Source organism: Bubalus bubalis, chromosome 12 (assembly GCF_019923935.1).
Source record: "Bubalus bubalis isolate 160015118507 breed Murrah chromosome 12, NDDB_SH_1, whole genome shotgun sequence".
Lineage (NCBI taxonomy): Eukaryota > Metazoa > Chordata > Mammalia > Artiodactyla > Bovidae > Bubalus > Bubalus bubalis.
The window spans coordinates 85928794-85953131 of record NC_059168.1 but is presented as its reverse complement, the minus strand read 5'-3'; the positions used below and the strand labels follow the sequence as shown (position 1 = coordinate 85953131).

Below are 24338 nucleotides of genomic sequence, written 5' to 3'. Positions count from 1 at the left end.
TAGAGATGAGAATACCAGACCACCTTACCTGCATCCAGAGAAACTTGAATGCAGGTCAAGAAGCAACAACAGGACATGGAACAATAGATTGGTTCCAAATTGAGAAAGGAGTATGTCAAGGTTATATACAGTCACCCTGCTTATTTAAATTATATGCAGAGTGCATCATGAGAAATGCTGGGCTGGATGAAGCACAAGGTGGAATCAAGATGGCCGGGAAAAATATCAATAACCTTAGATATACAGATGACACCACCCTAATGGCAGAAAGCAAAGAGGAACTAAAGAGCCTCTGGATGAAGATGAAAGAGGAGAGTGAAAAAGTTGGCTTAAAACTCAACATTCAGAAAACTAAGATCATGGCATCGAGTCCCATCACTTCATGACAAATAGATGGGGAAAAAATGGAAATAGGGACAGACTTTATTTTCTCGGGTTCCAAAATCACTACAGACAGTGACTCCAGTCATGAAATTAAAAGACACTTGCCCCTTAGAAGAAAAGCTATGACAAACCTAGACAGCATATTATAAAGCAGAGACATCATCTTGCCAACAAAGGTCCATCTAGTCCAAGCTATGGTTTCTCCAGTAGTCATGTATGGATGTGCGAGTTGAACCATAATGAAGGCTGAGCACCAAAGAACTGATGCTTTTGAACTGTGGTGCTGGAGAAGACTCTTGAGAGTCCTTTGGACAGCAAGGAGATCAAACCAGTCAATCTTAAAGGAAATCAACCTTGAATATTCACTGGAAGGAGTGATAAGGAAGCTGAAGCTCCAATACTTTGGCCACCTGATGCGAAGAGCTGACTCATTGGAAAAGACCTGATGCTGGGAAAGATTGAGGGCAGGAGGAGAAGAGGGCAGAGGATAAGATGGTTGAATGGCATCATCGACTCAATGGGTATGAGTTTGAGCAGAGATTGTGAAGGACAGGGAATCTGAAGTGCTGCAATCCATCGAGTCACAAAGAGTCGGACACAACTGAGTGACTGAACAACAACAATGAACAGAAACTAAAAGATATTTGTTAGCTACTAGGAAATAGTTAAACATTTATTTATGCTTAATCTTTTACATATGAATTAATTAAACAAACAAAAAAAACCTAGAAGAAGGAGCCATTCATTCAAATAAACAAGAACACAGGCATAAGATGATTTTCTGAACATGTGAAAAATACTTGTTGACTTCACTCTTGGTGATTATGCAAAACTGTTTCCCTTTCCATGCTTCCAAAATGCTTATGATAATCTAATATCATAATTAGTAGTATATATGTCTGTTTCATAAGTTCCTTTAAGAACAGAATACAGACTTTCATTTGTGAGGCTGCCAAGTGGTTAGCACAATGTTGAATTATCCAATTCAACAAAATTATAGCTATATGAGGCTTCTGTGATAGTTCAGTTGGTTTCAGTTGGTAAAGAATCCATCTGCAATGCAGGAGACCCTGGTTTGATTCCTGGGTCGGGAAGGTCTCCTGGAGAAGGGATAGGCTACCCACTCCAGTATTGTTGGGCTTCCCTTGTGGCTCAGCTGGTAAAGAATGTGCCTGCAATGAGAGAGACCTGGGTTCGATCCCTGGGTTGGGAAGATCTCCTGGAGAAGGGAAATACTACCCACTCCAATAATCTAATATCATAATTAGTCATGTATATGTCTACTTCATAAGTTCCTTTAAGAACAGAATACAAACTTTCATTTGTGAGGCTTCCAAGTGGTTAGCACAATGTTGGAATTATCCAATTCAATAAATTTAACAAAATTATAGCTATATAAGATCTATAAAACTTTTAGTAAATAAACAAAACTTGGTTAGACACTAGTTAATGAGGCCTGAATTTCATCTAAGGACACTTTAGGACACTTTACAGGCTCATAGCACATGAGACAGAAACCACTGGCTTGTAGACTTTGACTTGATCTACAGGACAAACATTAAGCGGCTATAGTTGTATTCATGCCAAATGTCTGCCTCATACCTTAAAATACACTGGTACTAGTATTACAAAGTACTACAATAAAGCATTGTTATTTTAGGAAAGCTGGTTTCCACTGACCTTCCTTGTGAGGATATCTCCTTCTGAATGATTCTATTATAATCTCCCTTAGCAACTCTGTACATTCCCCTTTGTTCTCTAGCTTTCTCCTTTATTCCATATGGATGGATAAACAGTCAAGATACACTGGTGATTCATTATCACACTGTACAGAGAATACTGCTTAAAAGCATGGACACAGATGTCAACAAACCTGGGCAAAACTCCCAGCTATTTATGAACGATGTGGCCAACTCACTTAACCTCTCTAAAGTTCGGTGAATTCATCTACTTAAGAATCTCACAGAATTGTTGCAAAGATAAAATAAGATAATGAATATAAACACTTAGCACACAGAACATAGTCCACAAAAATGTTAACTAATTCCACCATAGCCAAATGGAACTCAGTTCATTCTATTATGAAGCTTTACATGTCTCCCCTATGTCACTAATCTATGGTTACCTAAAGGACAAAAATGTCGCTTTTCTTCCAGTTTCTATTTGTTAGTGAAAAGAATACTATATTCCTTGTTTCTAATTTTAAAAGTGGATGAGTGCAATGACTCTATATAAATAGAGAAAAAAAAAAATTAAAAAATAAGATAACAAGGGTCAAAACAGTTAACAGTTTTATTTCGGCTGATGGAATTCTGAGAGATTTTTATTTTCTTATATTTATGTTTTCCATAGCTAATATATAGTTTTTTTAAAAACTTTAAGTAGATGAAGCATTCTTAAGTGTAGCTAGAGACATGCTTGGAAAACTCCTAAAATAGACCTTGAGGTCCTAGAACACTTATGGACAAAAACTTCTGAAAATCATTCTAACCAAAATTTCCCATTTGAGGCTTTAAAATTGATTTCTAATGTAAAACTTAGATTAGTTTTACAGTAAGACTCAATGCATCTATTTGACAGATCTGGAATAGTTATTCTGTGCCGCTGAGGTTTCCATTGTAGATGGAAGGAGGGAGATAATTTTAACAAATCAGAAATAACCTTACAACTAGAGAGGAGACTGTTTTATTCCCAAAGAGGACTAAAAAATCTGTCAAGTATTAGAGAATAATTTCCCATATGCTCTTTCTTTCTGGTTGGTTCCACATTAAAAGTTTAGTTTAAAATCATTTAAATTAAAAGCAAGTCAGTAGGAGATTTTTTTTAAAAAATCCTCATCTTATATCAGCCTTGAGTGTACAGAGTGAACAGCATAATGGAAAATAAGAGTATAAAAGATTAATTGATGCCTTCAAAGAGAGGCTAAATAGCCAGGATGAACACTTCCTGCTTCATTCAGTAGATAAGGGAGTCATATAATACCAAGATATGTACAATGAATACATTTTAGAAGGATCAATTTAGTATCAGTTCATATTAGACAGATCTATACTTCCTATTTTTCATATATCTCATCATGGAGAAATGGGGAAATAAAGAAAACAGAATGAAGCAAAACATGTATGTTAGAAAAGCCCTACAGTTGATTCTATTATACCCAAGTTGGGGGAGAGAGTGGTATGTGAAAATACAACGATATGAAATATGGGGAAAACAGTCTGCCAAAGAGTCACAAGGGTTCAGCTGAGCTTAGGTGGCATGAATTTGCAGAAGATTTAATAAGCATAGTTTTGGTATTTTCTCCATCAGCACTTCCCAATCCAAAATCAATAGTACAACAGTGAAACTATTAGCAGAAGTAAAAAACAAAGCAGGAACAAAGCAGGCCCTAATACTTGACAAAGTATCTTGGTGAAAGGTGAATATTCCCCAAAAGTGGAGAGACTAGAGAAATATTATGAGCAGGACTTACTGGAAAATTAAATATAAGAAATAAGGGGAAGAGAAATCAATAATGACCCCAATTTTGGGGTTTGAGCATCAACTGGGTTGATGTTAAAGCCATTTATTTATTAAGATGGGAAAGTAAGAGAAGGAACAGATTTGGTGAGGAAGAGCAAAGTTACAGAAGGAATCAAGCACTCTAATTCGCTTTTTAGATGTCTGTGATACATCTTAATGGAGAAGTCACAACAATGACAACAGCTGATATTTACTGGATATCTACAATGTGCCAGGTCCATGATAAGTACCACATATGTATAATATAATTTAGTACTCACAAAAAAATCTTATAAAAGTCCTATTATTAGTGCCACTCGAAGATAAAAGAAATGAAAGCTCTGATGACAGGAATCCTATGTACCATAGAATTGAAACAAAAGTGGATGACCTTGACTCTTTTTTCCACAGTACCAGAGTACTTTCTGCAAAAATATCTATTAAAAGTGAACATTAAACTATCTTAATTATAAAAACATGCTTTGTTAAGCCAATATGTGAAATGAGTAGGGCTTCCCTGATGGTTCAGTGGTAAAGAATCTGCCTGCCAATGCAGAAGACATGGGTTTGATCCCTGATCCGGGAAAGATTTCACATGACAGAGCACCTAAGCCCGTGCACTGCAACTACTGAGCCTGTGCTCTCTAGAGCCTGGGAATCAAGCCCTAGAGCCCATGCTCCACAATAAAAGAAGCCACCAAAATGAGAAGCCAGAGGACTGCCCCTAGAAAGTAGCTCCTGCTCACCACAACTAGAGAAAAGGCCACAGAGCAACAAAGACCCAGAACAGCCAAAAATAAACAAATTTTTAAAAAGAAATGAGTATAGGAGTCTTTAAAAGGAACTTAACTGCTTTCCAGGAAGGCTCCAATTTTATCCTACAAATCTATTACCTATTTACTATGTGTCAGACACTATTCTAGATCTTTTCCATGTATTAGCTCATTTAACACTCAGAGCACTCTATAAATAATGAACTATTATTATCTTCTTTTTACAACTGAGAATACAGAGTCACAAAGAGGGTGGGTAGTTGAGAAGTCTCACTCCAGAGTCCATGCTCTTAATCAATATACTATACTGAATCATATTATGTTCCATAAAAGTTAGATGCAATAAAATATTCCAAAAGAATAGAATCCAAAAACAATAAGGATTTTATACATTAAAATCATTTATTGTTACCAACTTTTCATGATATAAAAACAGAAGTTAAATGTCCATCTAGGTAGATAGGGGAAAAAAAACCATAAAACAAGATAAATTCTGCCTTCCTGGGATTATAGAACTTTTCAACCCACAAAAAAATGCCTCTTCTGATGAGGAAATCTACACCCAAATAAGTTAAATGACTTGTCACTTTCCTGATTTATGCCACTTTCACAAGTACTCCCTCTGTATTTTGACTTCCATTCCATCCATACTTCTTCACATGGCCAACCCCTTTAACTTATTGTCACTTTCTCACAGCAAGGGCATTCCCAACCTCCCAATGTGAATAAGGCACATTCCGCCATTATTCTCTTTCATAGCATACAGATCTTTTCCTTCATAGCATTTATCATAATCTAACAATATTTTACCTGTTTAAAGTAAAATTCTTCATCTCTTGCACAAAACTACCACTCTCAGCAAGATTTTGTGTGTGTGTGTGTGTGCGCGCGTGTGCACGTGCGCTCTAAGTCATTTCAGTCGCTTCCTACTCTTTGCAAGAGGCTATCTTACTGTATCTTTGGGGTTTCGCTGGTGGTTCAGATGGCAAGGGGGCTTCCCTGGTGGCTCAGACCATGAAGAATCTGCATGCAGTGTGAGAGACATGGGTTCGATCCCTGGGTCAGGAAGATGCCCTGGAGAAGGGAATGGCTACCCACTCCAGTATTCTTGCCTGGAAAATTCCATAGACAGAGGACCCAGTCCACGGGGTTGCAAGTAGTTGGACATGATTGAGCCGTTATTCTATTACATCTTTAGAGGCTAGCACAGCTCCTGGAACATAACAGATCCTGATGAAATATTTCATTGATAGATACAGATAAATGTGCCATTATTTATCTGATAATTAACTGCTAATGCTTACTAAGTATTTACTATAATCCAGGAACTGTCCCAAATGCTTTATATATACTGTCACATTTACTACTTGCATGTAATCCCATGTGGCATAGATGCTATTGTTATCTTCATTAACAGATTAGAAATTTAAGGCATGGAGAGATTAAGTAATTTGTCTGACGTCACAGCTAGTCAGTGAAAGAGTCAGAATTCAACTTTAAGCAGCCTGACTCTAGCTCTTACGCTATGGAATAGCTGCTGTAACATACCAGAGTTACTTTTACAATGAGAATTTTTGTAGAAACTGAATGGTACGTCCTCTGTGATAATGTATTTTTAACTTGACCAGAAAAAGCATTTCACAAGGGAAGACACAGTTGCACCCACTACTGTAAAACTTTCTTCAGATGACTGAAAAACATAATCATAAAAATATGCCAAACATGGAACATCCCTACACATCTGCCTAATTTATTACAACATACAAATCAACTTCAAAAGGCAATGGGGAAAGCACCTGGACTTTTCCTTTTTATTCTCACCCTTCTTTTGAAGAGTCCCTGCTTAAGGTAACAACCAAGAACTAAATCCAAAACAAACATGTACAAGCTCTCAGGTCAGGTCATCAGATTAATGGAATATTAAAATAATTTTCATTTTTTAAAAAATTTAACTTTGTTTCTGCATATTTTGTGGCCAAATGAAATATAGGATGGAAATTAACAAGAAAAATAGAAGACTTCTTTAACATATTAAATTTTAATGATCACGTTAATCTAACACAGAACAATGACCACCCTGTCACAAAAACATGACAAGTCAAGGTCTGTCATATTTCTCTCCAAAAATACAACATCAAATTCTAGGGTCTCTTCCATAATCATATAGCATGAAGAAACAATGTGCCTATTTCAAATACATGTGGTATGACTTCTATATCAAATAGCAAATAATGACAATGGTTAACACTCAGAGAATACTACAATCAGGCTTACTTTTTAAATTCACTTAGTTTTCCTATAATGACCTCCATGACACAGGTATTACTATCAGCATTCTACAGATTGGAATTCAGAGTGATTGAGAAATCTGCCTGTACTCATGGTCTTTTGAGTTAGGCCATGGTAGAGCTAAGATTCAACTACTTTATAATTTCCCTCTCTTCTAGAAACTTTCATATGAACTGTCATGTAACTCAATCTTCTACCCTCCCCACTACAGCATTCTGCTAGCTGAAGCTTCAGCACTGCCACTAAGAACAAAAACAAAACCTCTTTACTTTCCAAGGCAGCCCATTCCTAAAATCTACTCCAAATCAACGACTCAATTCCTTCAATAATACCCTAGGTGGCATTATTTCAAGTCCCTGAGCATTATTTGTTCCTTGATACTCTCCATCAACATGTCTTTTAAAACAAGGCAACAGGCCACCTAGAGTGAATTAAATATTCAGGTATGGCCCAATCACCTCAAATTAGAGAAAACCGATCTGTATTATCTTAGAAATTTATTAAAGAAGTCCAAACTTTACTATTTTTGGGTAGCCATATCACCAATGGTTTTTGCCTTGTTTACATTCAAGAATAATCATTCTTCGATATACTGTTTAGCAATCTATTCCTTGAATTCTTCATATCCAAGTACAGGTAATTATTCTGGTTAAGTTTCATTTATTCTATTTGGCTAAGTATCTCCCCAGTTGATGATTTCTGGGGTTTGGCTCATCTTCTAAAATCATCCTCATACTCCAGTTTTAACTCATCTACAAAGTTATTCAACCTGTCACTACTGCCTCAATATAAGTCATTAATAAAATGTTTAATAGGACAGGAAAGAATTCTAAAAACTGTCCTTGGGGATCTGTGTCCAAGGAACCATTCATGCCTTCAACAGTTATTAACTTAGTTTTAAAGCTCTCTATCCATATGCTTATTCATTGATACTTCTCCACATATTCACAAGTATGTCAGACTTTTCAAATATCTTACAGATATATACTACACCTATTGCACTATTGTGATCTACAAATTCAATAAGCCTCTCAAAGAGACAAGGAATAAAAGAAAAAGACAGGGGTTACTCTGTCATGACTTATTCCTAGAGAAACCTATGCTAACACACAGTTTTTCTTGGTGCTCCATCAAGGAGAATAAAGCACTGTTAAGTTAAAAAAAGAATTTGACTCTTATAGTTTAACTATAAGAAAAAGAGAAGAGAAGTTCCATATTCAGGTGATGAAAAAAGAAAATATTATATTACTGTTCCTCATATAATAATATAAATAAAATGTCTGAAATGTCTGCAAACATTTATAAGTATTTCTAAGTGCTATCATTTTGCCCTGCAAAGGCAAATTTTACATTTTCTTTCAAATATTAAAATGCCTTTGTTGGGTTTTTTTTATTAAATGTCAGTTAATTAGGCAGAGATATTATGAATCTGAACATAATAAAAACACAGTAGTTTTGAAAGAATATTAACTGCTAAGCAGATCATGTGTGAAGCCAACTTGGCCTTATTCTAAATCCCAGTGTTTTAGAGCTGTAAAATAGCTGGTATTTAGAGTATAATTATCTCCTTTCATGGAGAAGGAAATGGCAACCCACTCCAGTGTTCTTGCCTGGAGAATCCCATGGATGGAGAAGCCTGGTAGGCTGCAGTCCATGGGGTCACACAGAGTTGGACACGACTGAAGCAACTTAGCAGCAGCAGCAGCAACAGCATCTCCTTTCATAGATGAAGATACTGATGCACTTAAGAGATGAAATGATGAAACTCATAAAACCAATTTTCTGGCATGGTTGGACACAAAAATAAGATTCACTCTAGGGCCACTGACAAATGTTTCACAAAATCATGTCATCAAAACAAATAATAAAAAGAACAAAACAAATTCTTACCAACTGGACTTCACCAAAAGCACCTCTTCCGATAACTTTTACAACATCGTAGTCTTCTGCCTTCATCTGCAAACCTCTAATCTTTTTCACAATTTTCTCATCTACAATAAAAAGATCACCATAACATCAATCACCATATTTATAAACAACATTTTAAAATAATTACCATACTGTTAAACAAATTTGTATTTCAAAGACTGGGTTTAGTTTTCAGCTAAATCTATCAGTTTTTAAATGCTGTTGTTAAAAGTCTAAGACACATAAACTTTACGTTGAAGGATGAAAACTCTATGGCTTAACACATGTAAGACTACCAAAAAGCAGTATTTAAGCAATGCTGTTTCTGAGTCTGTTGTGTAGCAAGTTAGATGACAGCTGAAACTGTGATGACCCAAGCAACCCTGGAGTACACTCTAAATCATGGCAGAAAGCTGCTATAAAGTTATACAAGGTTGGTCTTCATAATGAATTCTGGTAGCGTATTTCTTTGAAAAACATTAATTACATACTGTAGATTTGATAACTATAGGTAAGTTTTTAATTAGGAAAATAGCCCAGACTCTGATAATTCCAAATTAAAAAGCTTACTGTGTTCACATAAAGTGTACACAATTATTTTGAGAATTTCTAATTCTCAGAATTCAATTCATTCACAAATTCACTGCAATATCAATACTGGTAAATATTAAAAGTTGTTAAAAGTTACCACATTTATGGCAATAATTGTCATCGCATTATCCTTCTTTAACGAGACTGAAATGTCTACATTTATACAAACATAAAGCTCATTAAGTCTTCTGGGTAAGGTAAAGCTAAGTCTTCTGTTTAGTTCAGTCTCAGTCATGTCTGATTGCAAGCCCATGGATTACAGCACACCAGGCTTCCCTGTCCATCACCAACTCCTGGAGCTTGCTCAAACTCATGACCATCGAGTCAGTGATGCCATCAACCATCTCCTCCTCTGTAATTCCCCTCTCCTCCTGCCTTCAATCTTTCCCAGGATCAGTGTCTTTTCCAATGAGTCAGTTCTTTGCATCAGGTGGCCAAAGGATTGGAGCTACAGCTTCAGCATCAGTCCTTCCAATGAATATTCAGGACTGATTTCCTTTGGGATTGACTGGCTGGATCTCCTTACAGTCCAAGGGACTTTCAAGGGTCTTCTCCAACACCATAGTTTAAAAGCATCAATTCTTCAGTGCTCAGCTTTCTTTATAGCCCAACTCTCACATCCATACATAACTGGAAAAATCATAGCTTGAACTAGATGGACCATTCTCGCAAAGTAATGTCTCTACTTTTTAATATGCTATCTAGGTTGGTCGTAGCTTTTCTTCCAAGGAGCAAGCATCTTTTAATTTTATTGCTGCAGTCACCATCTGCAGAGATTTTGGAGCCCAAGAAAATAAAGTCTGTCCCTCTTTCCATTGTTTTCCCATCTATTTGCCATGAAGTGGCAGATGCCATGATCTTAGTTTTCTGAATGTTGAGCTCTCCTCTTTCACTTTCATCAAGAGACTCTTTAGTTCTTCTTCACTTTCTGCCATAAGAGTGGTGTCATCTGCATATCTGAGGTTTTTGATATTTCTCCCGGGCAATCTTGATTTCAGCTTGTGCTTCATCCAGCCCAGCGTTTCTCATGACGTACTCTGCATATAAGTTAAATAAGCAGGGTGACAATATACAGCCTTGATGTACTCCTTTTCCTATTTGGAACCAGTCTGTTGTTCCATGTCCAGTTCTAACTGTTGCTTCCTGACCTGTATACAGGTTTCTCAAGAGGCAGGTCAGGTAGTCTGGTATTCCCATCTCTTAAATAGCCTTAATTTATACAAAATTTTGAACTTTATCTATTTCACATACTTTAATTGGTTTTCCAATTTTGGTTTGAAAATAAAGAATATTAGTATTTAAATACATCAAATTGCAAACTGAAAATATTTAATAATTTAAAAGTTTGTGGACTGTAATGATATTAAATATAAATCTCTCATCAAAAGTAGAGTTATGTGATCACATATGAAGTTTACACATACTTACATCTATTTAAGAAATTATCTATATTTTTGTTTTTCCTCAAAGCAGGAAAATCCAAATCAAGGACCAAAGAATTTAAGCCATCCTGTTTAACAAAAAATAAACAGAGGGAAAAAAAGTTATTACAATTTTCAAGCATTCAAGACAAAAAGGCTTTAAATTTTACTGTGCTACTCTCACTATTAAATAAATGTCAATCCACTTTGATATGAAATTGCCCAGTACAATAGCTTTAAATAGTTTCCTAACTTCTGCCAGCGAATATTAGGGTTGATCCTATCATATTTTCCACTGTACTTTTAGCCAACAGAAAAAGGTCATTTTAAAATGTGCATCCACTATTATTTCTTGTGAGTCAGATGTTTTTTCTCTCTTCGAATGTCCAGTAAAGTTTTACAAAGCTTTTGACTTTAAGAAATACACCTAGAATAAGTTTTAGTTCCCATTCATTCAACATGCATTAATTGTGTGCCTAGTACATGGAAAGAACAGAAAATCTAAAAATAAGTGAGACACTAACTATCCTTACCCTCAGGAAAGTGAGGTTCAAAACTAAATTTCCCTTAAAAACATGAAGACAGGATGAGGCATGTTCAGGTTTCTATTTTTTTCCTTTAAGTTTTCTGTATTTTCTAGACTTTCTACAAGCATGAATTAAATTTATAAGCAAAATAGGAAAAAGTACATATATGTAACTTGGTGGGAGTGAAAAAAACTAATAAGAAACAAACCAAGTCTCAAATTACTCAATGGAGGGGATATGCTTATGAAGGAAACAGTATTTATAAAACACTAGGGCATATATTGCTTCATCCAACTCTGAGGAAGGCAGAAAAAGACATATTCTCATTTAAAAAAGAAACAAAGTTTAGAAAGATTAAGCCACTTTGGCATTCCCAAGGTCTTGCTATTAGAAAATGATGTAGCAAAATACTTGCTAAGTTTTAGAAGTTCAATATACTTAACTCATCTCCCTTATCTCAACCACCAGTAGAAGCTTGGAAGGGTAAAGAAGGAAGCTAAAGGATTTCAGGAAACAAAACAGTATAGAGAGATTTTAAGGATCTGGGTAGAAAGAAAATGTGGGGACAATCACATGCAAAACTTGAATTTTTACTTTACTAATTCTAGAAAAACTGCACATATTATATTTACAATTAATATTTCATATTTTCAATTTCTGTTAAGAAACATGTTAACACTTTGTGAAAATATTCTATAGAGAATGGTGTAGAGGTGTTAACAGTAAGCTATAAATATTTTTAATCACAATGAACATTATCTACACGCCACTAACATCATTAATGCACATACACTGAAACAATAGTGATTCTCTTCAACTGAAAGAAAAAAATACATTAAAAATTAATATACAACTTCCAATCAAGTTGGGACTGTTACATTCACATTTTGACACCCTTCCTCCATCCTCAACCCACAAATTCCCTCTCAAGAATAGCTGAACTACTTTTCATACTAGCATTTTAGCATACTAGGCTATTTATAAGTACCAAAATATCAATATATCTTTGTTGGTATAATTTTGATATTTTAGTAAGTTTAAAATGCAAAATCTGAATCACATATTTTTAGATATATCCAGATTTATACTCTGTGTTAACATTTCAAATCAAAAAGGGTACATTCATTTGAAAGGTCCTCTACTGTAGGACCTCCATTAATCTCCACAAAGGAGAAAACATTTAAATTGACAGGCAGAAGCTTCTATTAACAAGAATATTCTCCTCTAGTTCAGACTTTCCCAAGAAACATCATCTGTACACTTCATACCGTCTCCATGTACATATAATGAAGACAAAAGAAAACTTTCTTTGAAACAAAACTACAGCTTGAATCAGTAAAAGGACTGAATCCTTGCTTACCTTACAGCCTCCCCAAAAGTCATCATAGAGAGATAGAGTTCCATAAAGAATAAATAAATAGAAAAAAAAACTAGAAATAGTTTATAAATATTTCCCCATAATATCTTCCACTAGTGTAGAGTCAGAGCTTTTTCAGCAGTTGGAACACTTGAGCAGTGGCTCAACTCAATGGTAATACTATTTTGTTTTTGTAAACCATTTTTTAAAGATCAAATACTATTTCATTTGCACATTAAGGTTTTTTTTGGTAGCATTATTTTTGAATAATACTAATAGGTTAATTTGCTAATAATTTACATCAGAAGATAATGCAGGGGTAAATATATTTACATTTATACTTCTATATAAATTTCTACACTTGAAACTTTTTCTATTTAGTACTATTTTTAAAAAACAAATACTGAATTATTAAAAGATACCAGTATTTTCAGTATACAAAACTGATATCAAGTTGCTGGATTAGCTCAAGACTTGATTAAAACCCTATGTCTATGACCATCCTCATTAAGCAGTTTCATAGAAACCTTAGGAGGTAATTTTTTTTTTATTTCAACACTGATTCTTAGAAAGTGATACTAAAACTGAGATAAACTTTAAAAAATAAAACATATTAAGGAAAAGCCTACAACCAGAACTTCAAAGCAATGAAGAAAATTAACACTATTTGTCTCTTTCCCTACTTTCAAATGCACAGAAATGACAGGAGAGATTTAAAAGTTGTAGCCCTACTGAAAGGGGAAAAAAAACCACCATCACCACAAAATATTCAAGAATGAGAAAGAAAAATACCAAGTAATGAGTAGAAGCTAAAGTTGCAAAGATCTACTGGATTTCAGTGCAGAGAGCAGTAAGACCAAAGACTGAGAATTAAAAGAACCTAATGGACAAAATGTTTCCCCAAGATTGATTACCGGGAAAACAGTAACTGAAGTGAAAAACCCCAGCTCCAACTCCTAAAAGACATTAAAAAAAAAAATCTTACTGCCTAACTTTTATATGAAACTGCATAAGGAGGAAGATCAGACACAGTTTTCAAATAAATCTTAAAACTAAGCCCTCAGAGCTTGCCCACTTACCAGATCTCCCATATTTCTAATATCTTTGGCTAAAAATATGGGAATCAGCTCCAGTACTGACTTAAATTGTCTGCATGCAGAAAGTTAGCAACAAAGGAAGGCAAGGGAGAAAAGTGATTTATCCTATTGTCTTTCTGAATAAAAAGGTACAAGTCAACATCCAATCTTTCTTATTACAGTGAGAGACTTTATTTTCCTGGGCTCCAAAATCACTGTGGACAGTGACTGCTGCCATGAAATTAAAAGATGCTTGCTCCTTAGAAGGAAGGCTATGACAAACCTAGATAGCATAATTAAAAAGCAGAGACATCACTTGACTGACAAAGGTCTGTATAGTCAAAGCTGTGGTTTTTCCAGTAGTCATGTACAGATGTGAGAGCTGGACCGTAAAGAAGGCTGAGTGCCCCAAAACTGATGCTTTCAAACTATGGTGCTGGAGAAGACTCTTGAGGGTCCCCTGGACAGCAAGGAGATCAATCCTAAAGGAAATCAACCCTGAATATTCATTGGAAGGACTGATAAGGAAGCTGAAGCTCCAATACTTTGGCCACCTGATGCCAAGAGCTGACTCATGGTAAAGACACTATTGCTGGGAAAGATTGAGGGCAGGAGAAAGAGGCAACAGAGGATGAGATGGTTGGATGGCATCACCGATTCAATGGGCATGAGTTTGAGCAAACTCCAGGAGATAATGAAGGACAGGGTTAGTCTGGTGTGCTGCTGTCCATGGAGTCACAGAGTCACACACGACTGGGTGACTGGACAACAGCAAGTAGGAATAAGAATCTCTTGTCAATCAATTTAGACACACTCATATCACTGGTTTAAAAAGAAAACGAAAATTACTTAAAAATACTGAACATAAAATCATCCTTAACTGGAACTCACAAATAGCCATAATTTCTCCTACACTCAGTGGGGGGCTTGCTTCCCTCATAGCTCAGTTGGTAAAGAATCTGCCTGCAATGCAGGAGACCGGAGTTCGATTCCTGGGTCAGGAAGATTCCCCTGGAGAAGGAAATGGCAACCCACTCCAGTATTCTTGCCTGGAGAATCCTATAGACAGAGGAGCCTGGCAGGCCACAGTCCATGAGACTACAAGAGCCAGACATGACTTAGTGACTAAAACCACACCACCACACTCAATGGGAGAAGTTAACAAAACAAACACGTATCTGAACTTTATCCTGAAAACCATTTTCCATGGCCAATACATCTATCTACTTCTACCTGAGACCCCGAATCGTATATGCAAGGACCCACCAAATATCCAATAGACCTCAGAAATCGCCCAAGTTGAGTAAATGTACTTAGTGGGAATAAGATGATCCATTGAAGTGCAAGAAGAAAATATTACAATTTTGTATATTTAACCTTAAAATGTTTTTGTTTAACAAGGGGGTTTTCAGCAACATCTCACTCTTGTTAGCTTTCATTGAATTGTGACATACTACAGCTTACATGTATCCAGATTTTTTTTTTTTTTAATTTACTAGTAGAAAGGTTACCAAGCAGATTAAAAAGCATTCCACTTTGGAATGTAGACATATGCCAAAGTCAAATTGTACAATTTAATTATATACAATTTATTGTATATCAATTATACCTCAATAAAACTTTTTAAAGTGACTATAATGGATATAATTACAGATTTAAGATAATACCAAAATGCAATTTGTACAAACTGGGGGGGGGGGGGGGGGGGGGGGGGAAGGCAGTTTAATAACTCACCTACTTCTTATATAAGCTCCTACTGCCCAAATTATGAGGCTAAAAACAAGGCAAGCTAATCATATCACCACCCACAAAGTTAAAAATTATCTAAAGGCTATTTGAAATATGGTGGTACATCCATAATCATTATAAATACATACTGCTATCACCTGAATTTCTGTAACATAAATTATCCTATATGCAAGTGGAAAATAAGGAAATAATTCAAATATTAAGTAAAATATGTGATTTTTTCCAGGCTGGTAACGTTTTTAAATGATAGGCAAGCTTTCTCAACTTAAAACCGAAAGCCTTAGCAATATAGGATGACATTAAGAAAAAAGCCAAAAATCATGTAGAAATGCCTTGCTGCTGCTACTGCTAAGTCACTTCAATCATGTCCAACTCTGTGCAACCCCATAGACGGCAGCCCACCAGGCTCCGCCATCCCTGGGATTCTCCAGGCAAGAACACTGGAGTGGGTTGCCATTTCCTCCTCCAATGCATGAAAGTGAAAAGTGAAAGTGAAGTCGCTCAGTCGTGTCCAGCTCTTAGCGACCCCATGGACTACAGCCCACCAGGCTCTTCCATCCTTGGGATTTTCCAGGCAAAAGTACTGGAGTGGGTGCCACTGCCTTCTCCGAGAAATGCCTTACTGAAGTACAAATAAATAGCAGCTTCAAAAACTCTTACACTCATGACATTAAGCTATCTAGTAAGTTTACACGTGCAGATGAAAAAGCTGAGAAGACATAAATCTCAAAGAAAAAAGTTTAAGCCTCAGGGTTTAAGGTTGCAGATACTCAAATATCTGTGACTGTTAATTATTGCTATTTGAAATATTTTTGTTAGCATTTTAATTAAAATTTGTATAGGTTCTACACAGTCTGTTCCTACTCTATTATTCTCATAAGCCCAGTTAGTTATGGTACATGGTTTCTGCAGGACACAAGCTTTTCAAGAATTCATATTTCATGTTAATGACAAAACAAAGCCAAAGACACCCCAATTTAAAACCTAAACAACAGGACTATGAAAAAAAATCTCTGTAATTACTTGCATAATATTTACCTGTGTTCTACCCAGCACTTAACCAATTTTCATTAAACTTAATGATAAATGTTTGAAAGTCTCCTGTATTTTAGTTTTAATTCGTTTTTTAAATTACTAACTTTTTTACTAAAATAAAAAATAACTTTTTGTTAGTTTCTTTCACATCAAAAAAAAAATTTTTTTTTTAATTCAGACACCACTGGGAAACCCTGGAATTTTTTAATGGCTGAAGTGTATGAAAATATGGTAAAAAACAAAAACAAACAAAAAAACCCCTAAAATCTATTTTCTTGAGAGCAAGTGAGAAAAGAAGAAAAACTTTCTCTCTAGAAGAAATTCTTGCTATGGAAAGGAGTGTTTTTGAAAAGAATATGTCTGGAAATGGTTCCATTCATATGTGAATTTACAAATAATAAGATGCTTGGTCTATTAAAATTGTTTTTTTCAACTTTCACATCCATGTTTTTAAAACTTGCAAACATAATTTTCTGACCCAGTTAAAGATGTTCAGCCATGTGTTTAAATATAAAAATAAATTATTTCTGATTTGTTTTCAACAACTAGCCTCCTATCAGAGAAAACAGAAATTTACTAACCAAATTCCAACAATCAATGAGTAGTGTAACTGGTAGGCAAAACCGGAAAATGAGTATTGTGACTTAATAACTGCAGCCACTAATGCATTGTGCTTCTTCTATTTGTGTCCATATATCTTTGTGAAATTTAAAATATCCTGTCATAGTCCTTAAAAACCCAGTAGCAAAATAAATTGAACCTCAAACCCAATCATCAATTCACTGTACCAACATGAAGCCAAAATTTTTTAATGCAATTAAATACTTTTAACTTAGAAAAGTTTCTGCAGTGTCATAAAATTATCTCAAAAATATGCTTATATATTTAGCTTTTACTTTTGAACTCGTTTTATATGTATTCTATAATGTACATAGTATCTTAAAACATGTACACAAATTATAAAGAAAGAATACCTGAAAATATTTCAAAACTATCCTACTGAAGGAATACAAGATTAAAATTTAGAGATGACAAATTCCTTAAATATCAGGATTTTTTAAATTATTCTTAAAGTAAACATTTTAACATATCCAAAACAATTCATATTTTCTCACTCAAAAGTTGTCTACTCTGTTTCTAATAAGCAGTCCCGTTTTAAGTAAGTCTGATTCAGAAATTCTTTTCGTGCTCCCTCACATCAGGTCAGTCCCTCTGTATGGCTGATACTACTAGCTTTAAGGTCTCACAGGTGCGCCCTTCTCCATTCCATTGCCCACTGTGTTTTGCTCAGATTCTGATTTATTACCTACTAATTAGTTTTCTTGCCTTTAATCACCCACTGCTCCTGCCCCTCTCCAATCTACTACGGAGCAGTCAATCTTGCTGAAATTTAAATCTGTACCTTTCACGCCCTCCTTAAAATTATTTGACAGCTTACAAACGCTTAGAAAAAAGTCTAAAACCTTTAATTAGCATAGAAAATTCTTTGTCACCTGGGCCCACTAACCTTCTCCAATCTTATTTCCCATTATTCTACTACTTTTCATTCTTATTTGCTCTAGATTTGTACTGTCCAGTATAGAAGTCACTGGCTATGCATGGCCATTGAGCACTTGAAATGTGATAGCCTAAATTGAGATATGCTGTAAATATAAAATACAAACTGGATTTCAAAGACTTAGTACTAAAAAGAGAATGTAAAGTATCTTCATTAATAATTTTTAATATTGATTACATGCTAAAATTATATTTGGGTTATACTGGAATAAATATATTATTAACATTAATCTAATCTTTCCATTTTTAAAATATGGCTACCAGTAAAATTTGGGCTTCCCTTAAGCTCAGTTGGGAAAGAATCTGCCTGCAATGCAGGAGACCCAGGTTCTATTCCTGGGTTGGGAAGATCCCCCGGAGAAGGAAATGGCAACCCATTCCAGTATTCCTGCCTGGAGAATCTCATGGACAGAGCAGCCTGACAGGCTACAGTCCATGGGGTGGCAAGAATCGGACACAACTTAGTGACTAAACCACCACCAGTAAAACTTAAATTTTATATTTGGTTCACATTATCTCTATTTGATAACATCACCTAGACCAACAAAATTTTCACACTTATCTTTCTACCCTCATAAGTTTGCTTATATCAGTCTTTCACCATAGAACATTCAAAACTTACTAATAACTTGTCAACCATGTACCATGACTGAGTGCTAAGCATAAGAAAATGTTTTGCATGATTATCTCTATTTGCCAAATCTTATCTCTGCTTCAAGATCAGTTCAAATGGTACTTATTTCCATGAAACCTTCTTCCTTGATATGCCAGGATAAAAATTTTCCATCTTCCGAACTTGGACACATCACATGTTCTGCAATGAACACATCACTTTTTACTTAAAATAGTTTTCTATACACTGCTTATCACATCTATTAGCTGTAAATTCTTTAAGTACAGAATTTGTCAAATTCATTTGATTCCTCTAATGCTTCTACCATAAAATTTTACATAGATAGAATATGTTCTCAAACATTAAATCAGATATCAAACAAGAGGACTAGTGATACAATTACCTAATATTACATAAGTTAAATTAGTAAAGCAAGAAAGCAGGTATGTATGTTAGTATTATTTACACAATTTACACAATTCAATTATTGAATGCATATAGATATGCAATTCAATTATTGAACTTCTTTTTATGACCAATTTGTTTTACCTTCCTACTCTAGTTGAAACCTTATTTGTTCCCTTGATGACACTACCAACCATAACAACCTTCCCAACTAGTAGAAGCCTGCAGGTGGGATAAGTGTCCTCTTTGCTCCGAGTAGTCGATCTTAGATCACTCTTCCTCTTTCTGCAAACTCTGAGCTTTGAACCACATCATCAGCCACCCTTCTTGTGAGCATCCCTGCCCACTATCACTAACCCTCAGTCTCTAAAGATTTTAGCTCCTTGCTGACTGTCAGACTCTCTAACATTCTCTAATCCTGTCAAAATTCTTGGTGATGTCATTATACTACTAGATATCCTAATACCTATTGATTCCTGTGGTCTCCTTAACCTAATTATCATCAGTAACTGCAACATCTCATAATTTCAATTTTAAACATCCTACTCATGACTGAAGCAACTTAGCAGCAGCAGCACTTATTTGACTACCAGCTTTTTCTAATACTTCAACAATCTTTTGACTCAAGAGGGACCTTCAATCCAGATCCTATCATTTTCCACTGTCTTTCATCCTCCCCACTCTTATCCCATCACTCTCACTTAGAACCTCCAAGGACTTCCATCTCATTGAGAGGAAAGCACAGATTCCCTGCTATAAGCTATGAGGCTCTTTATAATCATACTTCACCCACTTAATTGGTTAACTCTCAAGCCTCACCTCCTATTACTTCCATTCTTATTCATTCTACTCCAGCCACACTGGCCTTCTGAAGGTTTTTAAAATTACAACAGGGGACCCACACAAGGAAGAAGTGGAAAGAGAGTAGGGAGGCAGTTCAGTAGCTGCCAGGGCCTTCACAAGAAGGTACATCTGAGCAACATCACAGTTCTGTGGAGGTGGTGAGCTGGCTACATACAAAAGAAAGAGCAAATTAATAACTATATAGTAATAGGAACCAGCTTTTAATTTTGGGAGAAGAGGTGCAAATATGGGATGGGGGAAGAGTTAGAATGAAAACATGGTGTTGAGAGAACTGGAGACATCAGTGTAAATTCATGATTTTCAATATATAAAGACATATGAAAATATATATATTGATGCTTGACCTGCCCACTGCAAAGGTCTGAGTGCAGCAGCCATGAGCAATCTCAAAAGCCATGAGCCCACCTACCACCCAGAGTCCGGAAACACTCTTCTCCACTAAAAAAAAAAATTAGGGCTCCTCAGAGAAATAGCTGATCCCAGGACTAGAGCAGGAAAATTTTTAGATGAGCCTATAGAACCTTGTGCCAAAAGTAAGAAGACGCACAGGTGATAAAACTGCATAGATCTATACTTATGCATTGTATTGATGCAAATATCCTGATTTTGTTAATGTACTACAGTTATCTAAGATATAAACATTTGAGGAAATTAGGTGAAGGGTACACAGGACCATTCTGTACTATTTTTGCAACTTCCTGTGAATTTCTAATTACTTCAAGATAAAACTTTTTTAAAAAGTTAAGGGAATTCTCTGGCAATCCAACAGGTAGAACTCCATGCTTCCACTGCAGAGAGCTTGGGCTCTCTGGTAGGGAAACTAAGATCCCACATGCCATACAGCATGGCCAAAAAAAAAGTGTAAATAAATATTAATTAATAGATATGTCACTGTATAAGTTCAGATATTAATTAATTCTCTTTCTTACAGTAAAATGCCAACTAATAAAAGGAGGAGGAATACGTAGAAGACAGTTATGCTAACTACTATACTACCACCACCTCTATAAGGACTACTTGAATCAGAGTATCACCCTTTGGCAACCATTATGGTAAAAATTATTTTAGGTGAAAAACATGAGTGATGCTAAAACTAGTAGACTAAAGTGGGAATGAAACATGATTTTATGTGGTTTCAAAGTATCTCCCCGCAAAATACTTATTAATTACACGGACTACAAACTTGATAGACATCATCATTAATCTAGTGGTCAAAGTTAACACTACCTAATGGGATAAACTAACTGTATGCCACGAAAAAGGATTCATCAAGAAAACAACATCACTTCTGTGAAACTGCAGCCAAAATACGTATCCTGGGTCAAGTCATCAGGAAACATTAGACAACCCAAATTGAAGGAAAGTTTACAAAATGAATAGCTTATAATCTTCAGTATGTGAACAGAATGAAAAGCAAGAGAGACTGAGGAACTGTTCCAAATTGAGGAGACTAGAGACACATGAGAGCTGGATCCAATGCACAGGCCCGGATTAGATCCTCTTTCTCTCAAGAACATTATCTGAGCAATTAACAAAACTTGAATGAGGTCTCTGAGCAAATCGTATACAGTTTTGTTTTGGTTTTTAAACTTTGCAGTAGTTTGATATTGTTTCCAAATAAAAGCTGATTTTAAATCACATCAAGGCATGTTCCTGACTCCTGGCTTTGGATCTGCTATTTCCTTATGTCTGGAATGCTCACATCCACGTTTGCCTATGCCCAGCTCTCCTACTTCCATCAGGTCTTAAAAGGCACCGCTGAAATTATCAATACCCTATATATTCATATCTTCCTCCTTGTTTTACCTTTTTCCCCTTAACATAAATCAGTATCTTACATACATTTATCGTACACGTAAACTGATAGCAGGGACTTGTTATCTATTTTGTTCACTGTTACATTCCAGGCCTAAACCAGGGCTTGACATGTAGTATTAACAGTTGCAAATAAATATTTAGTCAATGACAGAACGTACACAAAGTCCTTGAAACACAAAAGACTTAATAAGATACAATTACAAAATAAGTTCACTTTCACAATCTTAGCAAAGGAATACTGGAACAGGCAAAAAGAACTCCACTGTTAATTTTGATAGTTCTGGGATATCCTTTCAAAAAATATGTCTACAGCATAAATGAATGAAATAATGTCCCTGCTCTAAGGAGCTTAGTGAGCAAACCTATTTCCATCAGAAAGCAAAGCTGTAATACTGCAGTGAGCTAATACAGCAAGAAATTATCTGCTAATAGCATGCATAATCTACAGTATAAACAATCCAAATGCTGACAGATAAGAATTAACTATCAGACGACTGGAAAATACAGCTACATAGAGAAATCAAGTTTTCTCTTGGGAGAAAGAGAGACAGTGAACTCATATTCAAAGAAAGTCAATGGTGGGAAGTAAGAGACATATATAAGAAAAGGTCTCTGATATTTTATTATCACATTTCCTTGAAAACTTATCAAAACTATAATTAAGTTAACCACAATGATCTCAATTAGTTTACAGTATTATAAAACATACTAAATCATTTGTATTTAAGCAAAAAATACAATCCAAAAATCTACAAAATGATTTTATGGTTTCTATATACAAAGAAGTCAAATCAGTAACATCTCATTTTATCAATGCTTTTATCTCCTATGCCACTTCCTTTCTGGAATAATTGTTAAAAAAATGACAGACAATATTATCTTAAACATATCCGAATCTAAGCCAACACTTCTAAAAATGAAACACATACAAAACTGTATGCACATATAAAACAACATGTGCACGTAACATAAATATGAATTCATAAATACAGTTTGATAATCATTAACTGAGCTACATACATGACCCTCATTCACCTTACAAACAGTGGATGAAATCCAAACATATAAATCCAATTCTAATTTCCAACAGAAACAGTATTACAAATTAGGGTTCTCTACCCAGAAACCTATTTCAATCCTTCTCCTTACCAACTGCCAAAAAACAATAATAATAAAATGTAAACACAAGAAAAGTAGCTTAACATTCCTAAGTATGAAAACAATCATCTAATATTAAAGCTGTGTCAATATTTTTTGAGGTATTTTATGAATGGCCAGAACTAAATAAAAAAAAGTCAAACTAAGATGGCTTAAGGATATTTTCCTGTATCAAGTATTGGTATGTTTTACTTCTTCTAACTTTGTGTGTGTGCGTGTGTGCATGTATGTATGTGTGCGTGCGTGCGTGCTCAGTCATGTCTACTACATTTGTGCTATCTTGTGTTTTCACTGACTGCAACCTTCAGGAAATATTAAATTTGAGTTTGGCCATTACCATAAAGTCTTATTTATAATAAAAAATTTTTAAGGTTAAAGTTGGATTTGGAATCAAAAGTCAAGCACATTTTAAGAAAGAGTCCTGTACTTATTGTGCTCAGTCATATGGTTCAGACTTTGTAACTGCCAACATTACTGTAGTATATGCAACACTGAGAGAGTTCTGAGCTCGTGCAAGTCACTGATTCCTAGATAAATTCTCAATTCAAAAGACAAATAACCAGGTTTGTATAAAGGTCATCATACTGCCAGCATGATTACTGTAAAATATTCCATTTTGCATTTTTAACAATACAAAACAATGTTTTGTATCTTAACACATTCAACCTTCCAACTTACTATAAATCCATGCTTTATGGCCAAATTGGGTATAAGTTCTACTGAAGCAAGAATTATAGGTTGTATATAACAGAGAGAATGATCACAAGTTCTACTGACAATTATTGTAAGTTATACTACTCACTGGAAAAGACCCTGATGCTGGGCAAGATTGAGGGCAGGAGGAGGGCACAACAGAGGATAAGATGGTTAGATGGCGTTACCAACTCAGTGCACATAAGCTTGAGCAAACTCCGGGAGACAGGGGAGGACAGGGAAGCCTGGCATGCTGCAGTTCATGGGGTCGCAAACAGTCAGACATGATTTAGTGACTGAACAACAACAAAATTACTTAAGTTTTCTAGAATCTTGATCCACATAATTGATACACACTAAATCTCATCTACTCTTGTTTTTGGCATAAACACAGAAAGGAGGATTCTACCTCTATGAGGAGATCTATCTGTTGGAAGAGTCCAAATATACTCAGGACAATAAATATATTTTGTCCCATACCTGAAACTGTATCTTAGAGTTAACCAACAATAAATTTAGATCCCTATCTGTAATAACTTACTCCTTTCTCAACTGGCTCTGAAGAATAACTGTAACATATCAAACCCCTAAAATTCCAATATATGGTACACTGAAGGGA

At 35.3% G+C, this 24338-nt stretch overlaps 1 protein-coding gene across 7 annotated transcripts in view; it reads right to left on the bottom strand.

The window, feature by feature from the left end:
- Positions 1-24338, bottom strand: part of ROCK2 (Rho associated coiled-coil containing protein kinase 2) — a 132937-nt gene that overhangs the window by 74022 nt on the left and 34577 nt on the right. For all 7 annotated transcript variants that reach the window (XM_044926246.2, XM_006073749.4, XM_006073747.4 and 4 more), the window contains exons 2-3: positions 10875-10956; positions 8838-8938 (exon numbers count right to left, since the gene is read on the bottom strand). In XM_044926246.2, the coding sequence (XP_044782181.1) occupies positions 8838-8938; positions 10875-10956 (183 nt within the window). The remainder of the gene's footprint in view (positions 1-8837; positions 8939-10874; positions 10957-24338) is intronic.